At 41.7% G+C, this 19,501-nt stretch overlaps 1 protein-coding gene across 1 annotated transcript in view; it reads left to right on the forward strand.

Moving 5' to 3' along the window:
• Positions 1-19,501, forward strand: part of cep72 (centrosomal protein 72) — a 157,182-nt gene that overhangs the window by 29,071 nt on the left and 108,610 nt on the right. Inside the window, exon 4 of the mRNA XM_068000553.1 lies at positions 9,138-9,246. Within this exon, the coding sequence (XP_067856654.1) occupies positions 9,138-9,246 (109 nt within the window). The remainder of the gene's footprint in view (positions 1-9,137; positions 9,247-19,501) is intronic.

The raw sequence follows: 19,501 nt of genomic DNA on the forward strand, positions 1-19,501 counted from the left end.
CTTCCTATATCTGTAACTTCCTCTGTTCCTCCAACTCTGGCCTCTTGTGCATCCTCATGTCTTCACCCCGCCATTGATGGCCGTGCTTTCAGCCGTAGAGGCCTCATGCTCTGGAATTTCCCTCCCTTAACTTCTCCAACTCTCCAATTCCCTCTCCTCATTTAGGACCCTCCTTAAACCCATCTATTTGACCACGTTTTTGGACGCCCTCTCCTAAAAGCTCCTTCTCTGGTTCGGTGTCCATTTTTGTCTGATTACATATCTGCCAAATGCCTTGTGACATTTTTCTATGTTAAAGGCACTATATAAATGCAAGTTGTTATATTCCTATGTAAGCAACAGGCTTATTACCTCACTCTCAGATAGAATAACTGGCTGTCCAGATACCATTTACGCAACAATTCTTTTGTTAGTTGTGAAACAGGCCCCGATGTAGAATCATGGAATCATAAAGCACAGAAGGAGGCCATACAAAAGGATATACTAAGGATGTGTTAACAGGTTCTTCGGTTATATATGTATTTACTATTTAATGCATTGTATTTTATATATATATATGTAAGTTTGCAGTAAATGGAAAGAAATTAATGAATCTAGCTTCCATTTCTTGCCCTGGTAAAACATTTTAAAAGGACTACTTTTTCATAACGCAAGATAAGAACATAAGAAATAGGAGCAGGAGTAGGCCATAAGACCCCTTGAGCCTCTCCGCCATTCAATCAGATCATAGCTGATCTTCAACCTCAACTCCACTTTCCTGCCCAATCCCCTTATCCCTTGATTCCCCTAGAGTCCAAAAATCTATTTATCTCAGCCTTGAATATATTCAATGACTCAGCATCCACTGCCCTCTAGGGTAGAGAATTCCAAAGATTCACAAATCTCTGAGTGAAGAAATTCCTCCTCATCTCAGACTTGAATCGCCGACCCCTTATCCTGAGAGTATGCCCCCTAGTTCTAGACTCTCTAGCCAGGGGAATCAATATCTCAGCATCTACTCTGTCAAGTCTCCTCATAATCTTAAATGTTTCAATGAGATCACCTCTCATTCTTCTGAACTCCAGAGAGTATAGACCCATTCTACTCAACCTCTCTGCATAGGACAACCCTCTCAACCCAGGAATTAATCTAGTGAACCTTTGTTGCACCGCCTCCAAGGCAAGTATATCCTTCCTTAGATAAGGAGACCAAAACTGTATGCAGTACTCCAGGTGAGGTCTCATAAAGCCCTGTACAACTGTAGTAAGACTTCCTTACTCGTGTATTCCAACCCCCTTGCGATAAAGGCCAACATGCCACTTGCTTTCCTAATTGCCCTGCATACTAACTTTTTGTGTTTCTTGTACGAGGACACCCAAGCCTCTCTGAACACCAACATTTAATAGTTTCTCACCATTTAAATAATATTCTATTCTTCCTACCATAGTGAATAACCTCACATTTCCCCACATTATACTCCATCTGCCACCTTCTTGCCCAATCACTTAATCTGTCTATATCCCTTTGCAGACTCTGTGTCCTTCTCACAGCTTACTTTTCCACCTAGCTTTGTATCGTCAGCAGACTTGGATACATTACACTCGGTCCCTTCATCTAAGTCATTAATACAGATTGTAAATAGCTGAAGCCCAAGCACTGATCCTCGGGGCACCCCACTAGTTACAACCTGCCAACCCGAAAGATAAACGGGTTGCACCAGTTGCTGGTGCCACTTGTTGTGCGTTGTGCTCCCTGATCATTGTGATGTAATGCCTTGTTATAGTTGCATGGTTCCAAGGTGGAAAGAAAAAGGAACTGGCCCTCCCAGACCAATGACAGCTGAGATTTTCCAGTCACATTGTGCCCATAGACCAATCACTGTGCTCTAAACCAGCTGCCATGAAATCCTGCGTTGGTCGAGCATGGAATAATCGGGCTATTTGCTTGACTAGCCGCAACCAATGAGTTTGCTAGAATGTTACTTTCACTATTGGCCAATGTGATCACTTAAAAGCGTCAGGTTTGGAAAAAAAAACTTACGAGGTTGATAAAGTATTTGGAAAAGCACCTTTAGCGAAGGAAACCTGCTGTCCTTACCTGGTCTGGCCTATATGTGACTCCAGTCCCACACCAATGTGGTTGACTCTTAGCCCTCTGAAATGGGCTAGCAAGCCACTTAGGTCAGGGCAACTGAAAAAAAGTCCTTTTTGAGAACTACTGGCAAATGAGATTGCTCAAAAGAGACAGACACCTTTTTCATAATAAGATAGCTAGATAGATGTACAAGGTTTTCTGCTTCTAATGTTTCTGAAGCCATGTTCTCGTTCTCTTGTATTGTAAAACTTGTGACACACTTGGAAAACAATAAAAAGGCTTAAGAACTGTTTGAATGATCTTCATGGTCATTGACATAAGTGTGGCTGACTTGGCTTTAATGAAGCAATCATCTAGATACAGGATTCCCTTTTCTTTTGAGACACTTGGGGCTCTTTGAGCAATCCACAGAGGAGGACCCTGTATTTGCAGCAAGCGTTCTTGATGGGAAACTCAAGGTACTTGTGATGGAACAAACTGAAGAACATTTGGACATACACATCTCGGAAGATCAAGAGATTCAAGACAGCTATTGGAAAGATCAACTTGATGTACCATTTCCAATAGCAGCATCTTGAACTTATGCCTTTTGAAGACACTTGGTCAAGAAGGGAATGGAATCTACGTTCTACCACCCCCCCCCCTGCCCCCCCAAAAAAATCTTTGTAGAACAAAGTGTTTGGAGTAGAAACCATTACTCAGGAACAACAAAAAAAACAGTTTGGTGCTTTGTAATTGTATTAAAGTATCTAAATTTCAGCAATCTGTCTCTTTGAGACCCGTGAATTACAGCTTTGCATAAGGATAGCTGCTTTGAAGGAATTGAATTTCTCTTCACGCTTTCTTGACATCCAACTGCCTGGTTGATTCCTGTCTACTCTTGACTGCAGGTGATGAAGCTTCCTCACTAGCCTTGGTTATTTTTAGGCAAGGGCAGTTTGTTTTTTGTAAGTGACTCTGCTGTGTCAGGTGACTTTAAGATTGTCACCTGAAACTTTGGACAAATGGCTTCCAGAGAGGTAGTCGGGTAGGAAGAAATATGTAAGCAAATATGTGAAATGAGTAAAGGACATAGAATAATAATCATGGGAAATTTTAACTATCGCCAAATAAACTGGCAAGAAGAGGTAGATAAAGGGGTATAGGGAATGGAGTTTTTACAATGTCTGCAGGACTCCTTTCTTACCCAGTATGTAAAAAGTCCAACAAAAGACAAAGCACTGCTGGATCTAGTAATGGGAAATGAACCAGGACAGTTAAGAGAAGTAAGCATAGGGGAACATCTTAGGCAATAGCAACCACAACATAATAAGGTTTAAGATAAAGATTGAGAAGGACATAAGTAAGACAAAGGCCAAAGTAATAAATTGGAAAAAAGTTGATTTTCAGGGAAGAGAATGGAACTAGGGAAAATAAACTGGAAACATTTACCGATAAGCAAAAAAATAGAACAGCAGTGGGAAACATTTAAAACGGTGATCGATAGAGTCCAGGAGAAATATATCCCACTAAAAAGCAAGAACAAACTAGTCAGTAATGACACACCATGGATGAATAAAGAAATAAGGGCAAAATTGAAACTAAAGTAAAAGGCCTACACTAAGTACATAGACAACAAAGAAGAGAGTGACAAAAGGGAATATGAAAAGGTTAGGAAAGAAGTTTTAAAAAAACAATTCGGAAGGCAAAGAGAAACTATAAAGTTAAATTATCAAGGAATATAAAAAGAAATAGTGAAGTATTCTACACACACAAATAACAAAAGAAAAATCAGGATAGGGATAGGACCACTAAGGGATACACACGATAAACTCACAGGTAATGACAGTGAAATGGCAGTAATATTAAATAATTACTTTGCCTCAGTATTTACCATGGAGACTAACATGGTGGGCATAACATTAGAAGAGGAGATCAAAAAAGATATGAAGACATTTAAGATCGAAGTGGGGTGATAATTGAAACTTAGAGAGGATAAATCCCCTGGTCCGAATGGATTTCCTTCACACATATTAAAAGAAGTCAGGGAAGAGATAGCAGAGGCACTGTTAAATATATATAAAAATTCATTAGAAAAAGGAATAGTGCCAGAGGACTGGCAGACAGCTAATGTGATTCCTATATTTAAAAATGGAGATATAACAAGTCCAGGGAACTATAGATCAATTAGCATAACGTCAGTGGTAGGAAAGATAATGGAATCCTTACTCAAGGATGTAAAAGAAAAGCATCTAGAAACTGCAAATATAATAAAGAATAGTCAGCACGGATTTCCAAAGGGTAGGTCATGCTTGACCAACCTTCTTAAATTCTTTGAAGAAGTAACAAAAAGGATAGACAAGGGTAATGTTGTAGATGTAATATATTTGGATTTTCAAAAATCCTTCAATAAGGTACCTCATAGTAGGCTCACGACTAAGGTCAGAGCATGTGGAGTCAGGGGACAAGTAATAGAATGGATAACAAGCTGGCTACAAAACAGAAAACAGAGTAGGGGTTAAAGGTAGTTACTCAGACTGGCAAAAGGTGAGAAGTGGTGTTCCACAAGGATCGGTGCTAGGACCACTGTTGTTCACCATTTACATAAACGATTTGGACTCGGGAATTGGAAGTACAATTTCAAAATTTGTGGACGACACCAAATTGGGGGTATAGTTAATACCGAGGAGGACTGCGACAAAATACAGGAAGATGTTAATAAACTTGCAGAATGGGCATGTAATTGGCAAATTAATTTCAATAAAGATAAGTGTGAGGCATTACATTTTGGTAGGAAGAATAAGGTGGCCACATACTGCTTGGAAAATAAGTCTAAACAGGATAGAGGAGCAAATGGTTCTCAGGGTACAGATACACAAATCACTAAAAGTAGCAACGCAGGTTAATAAGGCTATAAAGAAAGCAAACCAAGCTTTTCTAGAGGGATAGAATTGAAAAGCAGAGAAGTTATACTAAACTTGTATTGAACCTTGGTTAGACCACACTTGGAGTACTATGAACAGTTCGGGTCTTCATATTATAAAAAGGATATAGAGGCACTCGAGAAGGTGCAAAAAAGATTTACTAGGATGATACTAGAACTGAGAGGATATACTTATCAGGAAAGATTGAGCAGGCTGGGGCGCTTTTCTCTAAAATCGAGAAGACTGAGGGGTGACCTGATAGAGGTCTTTAAGATTGAAAAGGTTTGATAGGGTAGACGTAGGGAAGATGTTTCCACTTGCGGGGGAGACCAGAACTAGGAGCCATAAATATAAGATAGTCACTGGTAAATCCAGTAGGGAATTCAGGAGAAGCTTCTTTGCCCGGAGAGTGGCTAGAATGTGGAACTCGCTACCACAAGGAGTAATTGCGGCGAATAGCATAGATGCATTTAAGGAAAGCTAGATGAACACATGAGGGAGAAAGGAATAGAAGGGTACGCTGTTAGGTTAAAGGAAGAGGGGAGGGAGGAAGCTTGGGTGGAGTATAAACACAGCATAGACCTGTTGGGCCAAACGGCCTGTTTCTGTGCTGTAAATTCTATGTAATTTTGGACCCAGACCTGTATCCATGTTCCCAAAACAGTTTTCCAGCTATAGCTTTGAAGCAAGGCAAAGGTGCCTTCCTGTTCTCATTTGAGGGTCACACGCACACACACTTTCCAGGCGGGGTCACTGGAGAGCAGCCAGGTTCGTGAAACCTGGCTGATTTGTCTCTTCTCTTGTCCAAGGACGTTGAATCTAAATGTAATGCCCCTCTTATTATGCTAGTTGAGATCAGCATAGACTAGGAATCATATCTAGAACTTTCTGGTCTGTTTGGCTCAGTTACTTTTACCAAATCAACCATTGGGGCTGCTATAATTTAGAAGAATTTTTATAATATTAATTTTAACGAGAATCATGATTATACAGTTTCCTTGTGAGATTTACCACAACAGTCTAAATTTGTGCTTCATTTCTGTTAATAGGGGAAAAAAAGAACCTGCCAGTGATCACTGGGTTCAAGTATATACAAGGTCACTGATGCTTGCCGTACTACTGGGCTTGCAAAAGATTATGAATGCTTGATAAAGATCCATCGACGCAATTGCGTGCACAGCTGAAGCATGTAGGATCTGTTCTGGGGGAAAAAGCCCTGTTCTATGCAGTAAATGGACCTGACACACCAAGTGTTATACAATCAGATTCTCTTTTGTAGACCACCTGAACATTACTATCGTAAAGGAATTGGGACTAGTGTCAAAATTGTATACACTGAGTGTGTGGCAATGGAGCATCTACTTAAAGTTAAAGATGACCTCATAACTTAGTGAGTTGAACAGCTGATCTCCATGAATGGAAAACGGGTATTAATTGCACATTGCATACTCCATTTTTCCCATCAGAGAGCAAACATTCAATTAACTAATGTTCTAGGGTGCACTTAAAAAAAAATCTACTTCATTTGAAACGCTGAAGGCAGTTAAACTGATTTGATATCGAGATGTCTTTGTGACATCAGAGCTGTTACTGTGACATGAAGATAATGTGGACATTGAAATATCAGTTTATAAACTCACCGAAACAATTACTTGTATAAATCTGATTTGCATCAAAGCTGGATACAAGAATGCCTCACTGTCTCTTCCATCTATTCTGTGGCAAAACTATGCTGCAGGTCACAATACAGTAACTGCTTTTCTAGTTTTCGTTCTAGGTGAGTGAGATATTTAGGTGTGTTAACTGTGTACTGCACTGCAAATTTTACAATTCATTTTAACTTTCTTCATTAAAATCGCAGTTAAATAAAAATATGACCAATGACAAAATAGATGGATGTAAAAAAATTACATTTCCACCAAAATATTATGGCTTTTAGTTTCAAAAGCAAGACAGCAAAGCTTGTGCTGTATCATGCTACATTTCTCATTGGTACTTATCCATCTTCTGGCTTTGTAAGCAAATGGCCATAGTCAATTGACAGCCTTGCACCTTAATTATTGGAGCCCCTGAGTGTTAACCCATCCACATTATTCTTTGCTATGGCATCTTTGTTATTTGCTTCCCTTCATATTCGGGTGCTCATCCTGATTTTACCAGTAATAGCCCTATATACTGTTGTGTGCAGTCAACCGTCTCCTATTCTGGAATGGAGTCACTCCACTCAATATATTCACCCAATTGTCATTTGCAGCACGTTATCTTGCTGAGTCTCTAAGATTCTCTGAGGATACAGCAAACGTTAGAAGCAACAAGAGCTAAGTATATATAATAAAGTACATCTAACAATGCAGGAATGACCTATTTGAAGGAAGTAATATGACTTTATCCTCTGGTTGGCAGGTCAGCACCTCATGAAAGTAGCTCCATATTGTGTACACACTGTCCATCCCCCTTAGCATCTCCTCTCTAACAAGTGTCTTCAGTTATCTTCATTCTCTTTTGGACATCAGTTATGCTTTATAAAGTAACTTAATTTACTTAAGTTTCAATCTGGTATGTGCATGTAGTATCCCATCCGATCCTGCCTTATCTCCTCCCCAGCTCTTTATTTCAGCATGTTCCATCTAAACAGGATAAGCCAAGTTGGCAATGGAAAAATTCACAGACTGGCATCGTTCCTAGAAGATGTTTTTGATGTCTGTCATGTCATGGTGGTGCAATGTTGCTTGCATGACAGCAACCTTCAGAGAAAGTTTGATGCCAGCCAGCATTGCACATCTACTCCTAACAGGACACCCTTGGTTTTAATCAGGATCAGCAGATACCAGCCATTTGGGAGCATCAGTGCACTGTGAATTTTCAGTTCCACCAGGTACTGAAAGGAAAAATAACTCCTTGGCATCAGACAGTGCCAAGACCAAGAGAACAATCAACTGCAGCCACCAGTTCTGATGATGCAACAGCGGGTAAAAAGAAACACCTGATAGCAGTGACCCCTCCAGTTCCAAGAGATTCTCATTCACTTCTCTGCTGTGTGATGAATAGCATCTATCAAGGGGGCAAGTATCAGAGCAGGTGTGGGAGATTTCAAATCAGCTTTTATCTGCCTATACTTTAACACTGTGCACACCCTCCCTCCTGGGAAATAGGTGTTATTATTGGTTCCATCACTTTGTCAGAGAGTGCCCTTGACAGCTGCAAGAGGAATCTGTAGTTGATGGCAAGAGAAGGTTTCCTCCTCACAGTTAGTTGTAGGATTTTCTAGCCTATTAAACTTGTCCGTATCAGCTTGTGGCTCCAGTACCTCAAAGGCCACATAACTACCTTCCTCCACTGACTTGCTTAGGGAAACATTCCACTTTATCTAGCAAATTAAGTGCAGGCTGGGACAAATATGTTATTTCAACAAGGCAACATTGAATGGAATGAGGGTGAACTAAAAGAAAGTAAGTGGGATGTGTTGCCGAGAGATAGTTTGAGGAAAAATGGAAAATGTTTAAAATTATAATAAATATGCAATACAAGTATATATCAAATAAAAATGAAGGTAGGCTAAGCAAACAGCCCCCAAAATGGATGAGTAGAGAAACTTAAAATAGAATTGAAGAAAAATGATCTGGTTTTAAAAAAAACCCTACAATATGCAACGTGCTCTGAGATATTTCTGAGATGTGATAAGGCACTGTATGAATGCAAAGTTTTTTTTTCCACGTAGTACTGGAACAGTGTTCAGAATTTTGGCTGCTGTCTCCAGCCAAGCTGAGTGTCTGTCAACAATGCTCCCCCAAACTTTCCAGGAATGAAAATGTACTTAAAGGTGTTTCTACACGGAGTTTCACGGTTAGTACATACCATTCTTTGTACTTAACCTTACAATTGCTGACCCCTTTATTAAAACAAATTGCAATGCTTAGTTAGGGCACAAATTGCACGAGCTGAAAACAAAATCTTGTTCAAATCTGATGGAGCGGCAACTTAGCTTGGTTGGCCAAAATAAACGGCTGACTTGCAAGTGATTTTTCTGGCTTATCAACAGTTATGAAGGATCAACTCCACCCTGATTTAAAAAAAATTGTTTTTAATTCGATAAGTGTAGCTAGTAACTATACTGCTTTTACAGTTGACCATTACTTTAAATGGTGATGTAATCTCTTACAGACGATCGGCCAATTAGAGACAGCGAGCGCAAAGCAGCACTAATGCACTTCAGCACAGACCAGGCATATGAGTTCCATGATTATTCTACTCAGGAAGTGGAAAATGAAAGGTGAGAACAAAATATGGTAATGAAAAAAAAATGGAAGAATCAGTAATTTGACTTTTAGATATGTTGAGATAGATTATTTTTATATACTAGCAAATCTCTCATTACATTGCTTACAGTGAGTTGGAGGTGTTATAAGAACAGGGGTATTATGCCAAGTAATACTACCTGGAACACTGACTTCTCAACATTGCGACAGCTTTTGAACCACTGGGAAAGGGGACTGAGTCTGCCTGTAGTGGGATGGGGCCTTGGGGGTCAAGCAGTATTTTGATAGAGGAGGGTCCATTGGAAGGGATAACACTGGAGAGAGCAGGTCCTGACATCTAGGATCGCTGGTGGAGGGATCTTGGGTGCAGTGGGGAGGGAGGTTTTAGGGCCTGGAAGCATTTGGGCAGTTCTGGCATCAGGGAGCACTGGGAATACGGTCTGGGTGTTTGTGAGCACTCATAGGAGCTTTCAGGATTTGGAATTGAGGAGGGACTACCTGGGAACGGAGGGAGGTCCTGGAGTCTGGCTGGCCTGAGGGAGGGGGTGTTGGAGCATGGGCGGGCATAGTCTGGTAGTACTGGGGGTTGCTGAGATCTGGCAGTATTGGAGTGAGCAGGATCTAATAGCCTTGTGGGGAAAGAGACCCAGAAGATTGGGACTCAAACTGCCATTGGCCCTTGTGAACCATCGGGCTCCAAAAATAAACAAATTTCTATTTTAAAAAAAAATTACCTCATTAAAATCCCTTAAAATTTAATTGTTCACACACAGTTTCCAAGTTTTTATCTTTATCTTATTGAAACCTTGCGTCTGCACACACTTTCTGTCTGTACAACTTTGCTTCTTGCTGCTGCTCTTTCTGTCATACTTTGTTAACTTTTTTTCCATTAGAAATTGCTATGTCCACGTAAGAGATGAAAATACGTCATCGCCCTGTAATTGCACAGTCTGACCACCGTGTGGTCCTTTATTACAGTTCCCACTACTTAAACCGTTTGCCATCACAATAGGAGCCAATTAAAAAGGCAGCACTTATAACGCCGTATTAAGCGTGCCAACTATTCCGGGCAGTTCAATAACTGCTTAGCCTGCACTTGGCGATTTAAAAGGCTGTGCTGATTTCAGGCAAAGCCGGGGCTTCCAGCAATTGCAGTCAGCTGTTGACACCTGGTTACAGTGCGATTACCTTAGTGATGAGATTCTTGATGTAATGGTTAACAACTAGAAGAGGCAGTTGCTAAGTGGAGACTTCCTGTTTTTAAAAAATATGTTGGTTACTTTCCTTTTTGGTTTTACCATCCACTGCGTATAGCAGGCGAATCACATTAACAGCAACACGCTCGCTGTAAGCGGGGACTGTATCTATTTTCTACAAATGCCTCAAAATGTTTTCTCAACGTTTTTAATCTGAAAAATTTTTGATCTGCCATTTTTCTTAAGTGAAATTGCTATTGTCCATAATGGTTTCAGCAAATAAAAAAAAAAACATATTTGACAATAACATGATTAAATTTATCTGTTGATATGCTGATGGGGTTAGCTGAAGTAGGGTGGGAGGAGGCTCGCGTGGAGCGTGATTTGTCTGCTATACCCGGCGGATGGTAAAACCAAAAAGCAAAGTAACCAACATTTTTTTAAAAACAGGAAGTCTCCACTTAGCAATTGCCTCTTCTAGTTGTTATCCGTTACATCAAGAATCTCATCACTAAGGCATAGAAACAGGACATTCAGCCCGACCGGTTGAATGGCCTGTTTCTGTGCTGTAAATTCTATGTCATTGTCTTTTGTGCTCCTTAATATTGTCATTGAAGTATTTACGTGAAGGCCTCAGTCTCTTCAAAAAGCCTGGTGTCGGACTTGATCTTTTTGGCCAGAGCAGTGATGCTATAAACTGAATTCAGATTGTACAGTGCAGTGTGTTTAATTTCCCTGGATACTTTATCAGTATGATTGTCAGCTACACTGAATATTTTTCTTTAGATTCTAGCAGTTTCTGCTCATTTTGTTTTTCAAAATTATTCAAAGAAAAGCTAAAGGACAAATTTCAATGGCTTTATTTTGTGGGACAAAAAATGACTGACCGTGTACAGATTACACACCTGTTGTAGCTTTTCTTTTGTGTTCTACAAGCTTAAGAAAGCACAAGCTGAGAGAGTGTCTTTCATCATGCTAGTGTCATGTATAAAGTAAAAAGCCTCTGATTTATCTCGCCACGTTTTGTTGACAGAACATGTAAATATTGTACTTGTTAACACCGGTGAGCCAGACAGTGTCTTTTCTCATTGTAATTTAGTTTGTGTTTTTTAAAAAAAGTTGAATTTTTAAAACTAACAAAACCTGCTTGAGGAAAGGGTGGATGAAAGTAGGAAATGGGTTGAAAATGAGTGAGTCTCTGGCCTTTCACCGCTTGCCCTCGTAGGAAATGAGTGGGGATGGCTAGAAGGTTAAGGGGAGGGTAACAGCGGGGGGGAAGAGAGGATAGAGGGGTTAGGTGGGTATTGAAACAGGAGGAGATAGGGATATTGGGAGTGAGGGGGTAGTATTAAGTTGAGGGGATTGTTGGAATGTGAAAAGGTAGGGGACATGAAGGTCCGGGGAGGATGCACCTATGATTGGGGAGAGGATGTGCAGGGAGCTGCTGAAGGTCACATTTCTCCCTGCAAACCCCCTCCCCCCAAAAATGCAGCTAGGAGCCATAGGCGGCTCCTTACCATACCACGCCACCCATAACATCACATCCAAAAAGGAAAGAAGAAAAAGACAAAGAGAAAAGTGTAGAATTAGGGAGAGACGGGCAGAGGAGAAGGGGTTAAATCATCCGATATTCTACCTGTAACTAGTAATAATCCAATAACCAGCTGATACTCACCCTGTAACTACAGCCAGAATCCCCCACCATGTGCGATCAGGCTCCCTAGTTGATGCCACTTTTAATAGGCCATATCTCCTTGGACTCAGGTTCGACGTGAAGGTGACAACTTTGAACTGGGAGTCGCAGTCAGAGCCGATCTGTACTTGGACATCACACATCAAGCCCGACCAGCACAGACTAACCTGAATCAAACCGAGAGATCGCACAAAGGGCAGCGGGCTTAGTGGTTGGAGCCCTTCTCACAGGGCACATCGTCCTAAACTTAGCTGAGCGCCAACATTTCTAAGCCACTCCCTGGGCTCAGTCTCAATAAAGGAGAATTTACATAGAATTACAGAAATTACAGTACAGGAGGAGGCCATTCGGCCCCCGGAGCCTGTGTTAGTGCTGGCACTCTCCTGTAACTCCATTTCCCCCCGCCCCCCCCCCCCCCCGACCAAGATCCTTTTTTGTTGCTCCTTTTCAAATACTTATCCCATTCCCTTTTAAACAATGTTCGAGACTCTGCCTCAATCACCATTTGTGGTGAAGCATCCCATGGTATAAAAGCCTGCAGTGTACAGATTTTCCTTCTCCCTTCCCTGCTGGTTCTTCCAGTGAGTATCCTTGGTCTCCGTCCCCTTGTTGCCCATTCACCCACCAGTGGAAATAATCTTTCACTATTTACCCACAGTGAAGTCTCCAGGTTTCACTCACCCCTTTACTGGCTGCTGCTCTCTCAGTGCCACTCCCACTCACCATGTTGCTGCTGTCTCTGCAAGAAATACTGGGCCCCACGACCACCCCATTCCCCAGTCTCCCCACGTCCCAATCCTCCAGTCCCCAGTTTCCCTCTCTCCCATCTGCTCAAGCACTAATCCCCCTGCCCCCCCAGTCGACCCTCTTCCAACCCAGTCCCACACCTCTCCCTGCTCCACCTCTCCCTGCTCCACCTCTCCCTGCTCCATCTCTCCCTGCTCCATCTCTCTCTCCTCCCCCTCCCCCGACTCCCGGCTATTTCTCCACCATCTGGTCCCGTTTCTGGCCATCTCTAAGCAGAGATGGGGGTGACAACACAGAGCTAGATGTTTCTCTGCAGCAGAAAGCAAATTTAAAGGGCAAAGTCAATAAAAAAAACAGGATCCTGACCTCCAAGTGATCCCACCAATCATTTCAAGAATGCAGAGCAATTACACCAGCCAACCTTAAAGGGACATCTACATTGTAATTTGCATCCTATAATGTTCTTCCACCAGCACACCCTTTGAATTACTGCCTGCAAGATCCTGGAGGGGCTTATTCCAGAGCGTGGAGCACAGGTGGCTGAAAGCACAGTTGCCAATAGCTGGTCAAGGGAAAGGGGATGATGTACAAGAGGCCAGAATCAGAGGAGTGCAGAATTCTAGGCAGGGGGGTTGTAGCACAGAGATGGGGAGGGGTGGGGCCATGGGAGGATTAAAATTTTTCTTAAAAGTACAACAAATTGTAATCCAGACTGCCAACACTAAAAGGCTAAAATTGAAATACAACATGGATGTGAAAAAATAAGAAATAAATAATCTGAAAAAGTGTAAATGTGAAACCAAGATAATATTGATTAAACATCCTCTTGAATCAGATTTTTTTCCCCATAAGCCAACAGGAGGTCAACTAGTTCTGTGTAGAACCATGTACATGTATACAGATACTGTTTAAGGAAATGAAAAGTAGGGGCTGCATGTTGATGTACATAGGTGCTATCATATGATGTCAATGGATGAGTCAGATTTGAATCACCTGTGATTTTATTTTTAACTGCAAGGTTGTTCATTGAAGCTGATGGGACAGTTCTGACACCTCTTGGTGCAGATGATGTTTCATTGGTCCTGGTCAGCCAACAGGGAATGGCTCTATGGGTGCTGGCTGCCCTCCAGTATCTTGTCGAAATGGCCACTCTTCTGTGAGTGCTGGAGGCTATTTGGACATGAGGGGCATCATGGCTGTACTGAACCCTCTCCTCATCTGATATCCACACTTGCACACTTTCCAGCAAGGCGTTATTAGATTAACGATTAGGAGTGGGACCCCTGGCTATCTATTTTTCCTCTTTCGTAGGCTACTGGTGCTGAGGTCAATTCCACTACCCTGGCCGAGATCAACTCACCCATTATGGGCCAGGGGTCCAAGCAGGAATCTTGCTTATCTGATGGCTGACTTCTGCACTGGGCAGTACATTTTCTGAATAAGCCATAGGTTGAGCTTTTTTTTTAATTTTTGAGATCAAAATGAAAGCAAAACAAAGTGAGTTACATCAGCCCTCGGAACATGATTTCACACTATTTGAATCTGCTGTCAGCACCAACCTGTCAAGTACAACATTGGGGCGGTTTAAAGTTCTCTTTATTCTGTATTAACCTTAGAGCTTTTCCAGCTGCACAACGTGAATCTTCCTTTTCCCACAGCAACCTCCTTTGTGGCTTGCGTGAGTGAGTTTGCAAGTATTGTTTTAAATGATGGATGCTTACGCAGAATGGCCCTGCATTCCGTAAACTGGTTTAAAAGTGCTTGGACTTGTTTCATGCAGGTCCCTTATAGCTAGCAAGGACGGGTGACTTTTAAGTTTGTCACGCTGGCTGGTTTGGAATCCAGAGCCAAGAGTTGAAAGGATGTTGTACTAACCATTTGAGCTAGCCAATTCATAGATCGAAGAGTATAAGTATAGATACTTAATGTAAATGTTTGTCCCATTTGGGCTAAAATTCACGCAGCAGAAGCAGCCAAGACCCACGTGTAGCACCAGATGTTAGCGCTGTCGTGGCAGATGAGAACAGAGTTCAGGGGAAAGGGAGAAGGAGGCGCAGTGAGAGAGCGAGAGCTGCGAAGGTAGAAGGTCAGATGACAAGGCGACCAGGAGCAGGAGACCAAGATCGGTAAGAGAGGGACAGCTTTGTACACAATGGGAAACTGGTAGAGAAAAGTGAAATCAATTCGGAAAGAGGGGCAGGCAATGGAGGGAGGCGGGGGGTGGGGGGGTGTTGAGCAAAGTGTCCAGGGTCACAGTGTGTCTGCACTTCACAAACGTGATGGTGACACCACAACGGTGAAGATTCTAAAGAATACTCAGCGAATCAAACTAGTTTCCCAGACTACATATGAAAAGGAACCAAATACGTTACTCTGACTTAACTCTGACAAACTCTGATCGTCAGGGAGTTAGTGCATTACGCCATCGCCAAGTTTTTCTGGGACCCATCTGTAAATTCAGATGTATTCAAGTGTGCTAAATGAAATTAAATTCACTTGTCAAGTAATGAATTTGCTTGCACAATCAAAGCACCGTAAAAAGAATGAGAGCTATTAGTAATTGCTGATATTAAAGTTTACATTGGGATTTCCCCAGGGCTTATATTAATTATTGATTTACTTTTACAGCTCTTTTCTGCTTAGTTCCTGAGCACAGGTTCACAATATAGCAAAACAAAAAATTACGCAATGGGTAGATGATTAAATGGCGCTTGTGCAGTCACTGATTTTTTTTGAACTTTACTCTTCAGTATTTTTGATATGAATCACATTTTGACAATAACTGAATTTCCAGCTGGTTCCCAATTAATAAAGTTAATTGCATCCCACACGCAGAATCTGTGCCAAATCTGTGAGGCCAGTGTCTATTTTGCAATGTGCAGTTTCCATTTAAGCTATTAGTAGGGATTGTGACCTTGACAAAGGTAGCAAGTAACAATAAGAATTGTATCCTGTCCTAGACCAGATGTATATAAATTATATTTATTATACTTAAGTACAAAGAAGCAAAATAACCCTCGAGAAATATGGAGCAATAGAATAATGCTTCATATTAACTAATTTAGATAATTTTCCAGTTAAATAATGTAAGGCACTACTATGATTTTGAACACTGCATTGAGATGCATTAAACCATAAATAACCCTGTGTTCAATTTTTTAGTTCTGGAATGCGGTATTTAATACTCCAGCAAAAAATGAGCGCCAAAAATCAAACATCTGAAGGGCACCTTCCATTGATGCCTCTTCTAGGTTTGAATGGTTCCAGCTCAGACACCATGGGCTGAATGGCCGCCTTCTGCACTGTAAGCTTCTATGATTTTTGGTAGTCCTGGACAAACTTTATGTGCTGCAATATAGATGTACAGTTTTCGACCGCACAAACATTTTTCCAACCCCTACACAAATACGGCAGCAGATCCTTTCTTTTAAAGGTCACTGTGTTGTAATCGTGAATCAGATGTAGCTTAATGAATCGGATAAGGTTAGGATTCTCAGTTCCTGTCCTTGAACAAGACCAGAACCAGCGATGAGTTTGAAATCTGTGTAAAAGATGGCATAAATAGAATAGGTTTTTTTTGGGGGTGGGGGGAGATGTGGTGAGGAAAGAACACTGACCCTTGTAAAATAAATAAATCTATAATATTCATTGTTGTAGGTGACCTATGTTTACTTGTTTTCTGAGTTAAATCAGTGGTGCTCATTATATGGCCCACAGGCCACTGTTGCCCTACACCTTCTCTGTGGCCTTTGGCAGATTTGTTGCTCCACTAGTCTCTGGATCTCCATTCATGGCCTACCCATTCAGGATGTCGTCAGTGTTGGGATTCAGCACTGTACCTTAGCTTTTTGCTCTCCAAGGGGGTAACTAGATAAGAAATTGGTTCTGAAAGAATTAGCAGAACTCGGGGATAATAAATCAGCAGCCCTTGATGTCCCTTGGATACTGAAAGAAATCAGGCAGGTGATAGCAGAGACTCAGCCCAAGGTTTGTCAATCCCCAAATATGCAAATTGTGCCGTCGGACTGGGGTGTAGCTAATGTAACACCTCTGTTCGAGAAGAAAGAGAAGGATAATCTGGGTGACTGTAGACCAATTAGTTTAAGATCAGTTAGTTTAAGACCATTTGTGGCCAACTCTTAGAATCCATAATTTGAATTGAAATTAGCGGGCATTTAGAAATGCATAGGTTAATCGAGAACAGCCAGCACAGATTTGTTAAAGGCAAGATGTGTTTTAACAAATTGAATAAAATTTGTTGAAGAAGTGACTGATTGGATAGATAAAGGTACATGTAGTGTGATATGTATTTTCAGAAAGTAATTTGATAAGGTATCTCACAAGAGGCTTGTTACAATAATTCAGGCCTGTGGTATAAGAAAGTTGGTTGACAGACAGGAAACAAAAGATTGAGATAAAGGGTGTTGCTTGGATTGGAGAATAGGTGGAAGTGGTGGGTCCACTTTTATTCTCCATATATTTAGATGATTTTACCTTCGGCATGGGGAGCACAATCTTGAAATTTGATGATGAAACAAAAGTAGGGGGTTTGACCAACAGCGAGGAGATGCAATTTAATATGGATAATTGTAAGGTAATAAATTTTTGTAGGAAAAACGAGGAATGAGAATATACACCTGGTAGAAAGACACTGAAGGCTGTGAATGACCAGAGGGCTCGGGGTTCAAATACATAATTCTCCTGAAAGTGTGAGCACAGGTACATAATATATATATTTTTTAAAAAGCCAACAGCATTTTGGGTTAGATCACAGAGTACTGAGTGCAGTTTTAGGCGCCCAATTATGGAAACAACATTAAAACCAGAGTGGATTCACCGGGATGACGCCAGAGATGGGAAACTCTAGTTATGAAGAGAGACTTGAGATAAGTGAGACTATTTCCATAGTAGCAGAAAAGGCTCAGAAGAGATTTAATAGAGGTTTTTAAAATTAAGAGGAGTTTTGAATAGGGAAAGACTTTGCTCTGGCTGGGAAGTCAGTGATGAGGAATCACTAAGAGTGAGGAGAGAGGTTTGGACGAATTTCTTTACACAGAGGGTTGTTAGAGTGTGGAATACTTCGTCACAGGGATTGATTGAGGCAGAGACTATTGCACTTTTTAAGGGAAAATTGGATAAATATTTTAGCAGAAGAGGATTCAAGATAATAGGGAGAGAGCACTGCAGTAGGATTAGGTTTGGATTGCTGAAGCAAAGAGCCAGCCCAGACACGATGGGATGAATGTCCTCCTTCTGTGCTGTAAATTGTGATTCTAAGCAAAGGAATGCTATTTGGAGGAAGAGCTACATCGGCATCCATAGCAATAAGTGAAAGTAGCATTCCTAAGAAAGGCCTTGAGCACATCATCATTTGGGGCTATGACCAAAATGAGCGAGTAACAACAGTGAATCGGATAGATATGCACAATTGCAAATCACAATAACCATTACTTTCCCTCTCCACTGTATCTATATCTAGAAAGAAAGACTTGTATTTTTTAGCGCCTTTCATGACCTCAGGATGTCCCAAAGCACTTTACAGCCAATGAAGTACTTTTGAAGTGTAGTCACTGTTGTAGTGTAATGTAATCTAAGCCTATGTCACTGCACTGACTGCAATATCTGGGGCACTTCATTCTCTCCCTCTCTGAAGTTCGAAGTGAATGATCTTCCTATTGTCACAGCACTAAAGAATTACCATGCTGCTGACAATACTTCTTTGAAATGAATGTTTCAGGCTCAATTATATGTCATAGTTATGGCCGATGCGAAACGGGTTGAATTGGATAACCCCTGAAAACGAGCCTGGAGAGTCCGGTGCGCGATTAACCCGCACCCGGTCGTTGCGATGCAGGCAGCACTTTACATCCATGCCTTGTTCCTTTTGACAGAATGGCCCTCGTTGTACGCCTGCTGTGCACGTGTGTGTGCGTTCCTGACCGGAGTCATGAGTCATTTCATGAGGGGATCACCCTTGTCGTCCAGTAGCCAGCCTTTGACTTACCATGCTGGTTGAAATACAGGTGGAACAGAGGACTGCCGCAGAATGGAAGAATCATGACTGCTGCCATGGTAGCGGGCATTGACCTGCATGATGCGTTGCCTGTGGTTGCACACCAGCTACACATTGAGGGAATGGAATCCCTTTCTGTTCATATGGTCGAGTTCAGATGAGGAGCACGCATGGCAATATGCGTGCAGTCATTGGCACCCTGCACCAGGGGAAGCCTGCAACCCATGCAAAACCTTGTGCATGCTCCTCCTGTTTGTCTCTGGCAAGAGGGAATGAGATGAACGTGTTTCTAATTGTATAGAGAGCCTCGGTGACCTCCCTTACACAGCAGTGCACTGCAAACTGCATTGCTGATGTTGCTTTAATCTTCAGCAGCAGCCTGAAAGGAGCCAGAGCCATAAAAATTAAGATACACGGTCACCTTAACAGCCACAGGCAATGCTGTCCTTGTCCTGCTCTGAGGCTGCAGTTGTGGCTGCAGCAGTTGACAAATTTCAGTCACAAACTCTTTAGTGAACTGCAGACGTCTGATGCACTGGTCGTCACTGAAGTTGAGGTAAGAGAATTGGTCCCTGAAGATCGTCCTTGGATATGGCTTCCTGCTGAGTGCCCTGCTCCTC

The sequence above is a fragment of the Heptranchias perlo genome, chromosome 2, assembly GCF_035084215.1.
Source record: "Heptranchias perlo isolate sHepPer1 chromosome 2, sHepPer1.hap1, whole genome shotgun sequence".
Taxonomy (NCBI): domain Eukaryota; kingdom Metazoa; phylum Chordata; class Chondrichthyes; order Hexanchiformes; family Hexanchidae; genus Heptranchias; species Heptranchias perlo.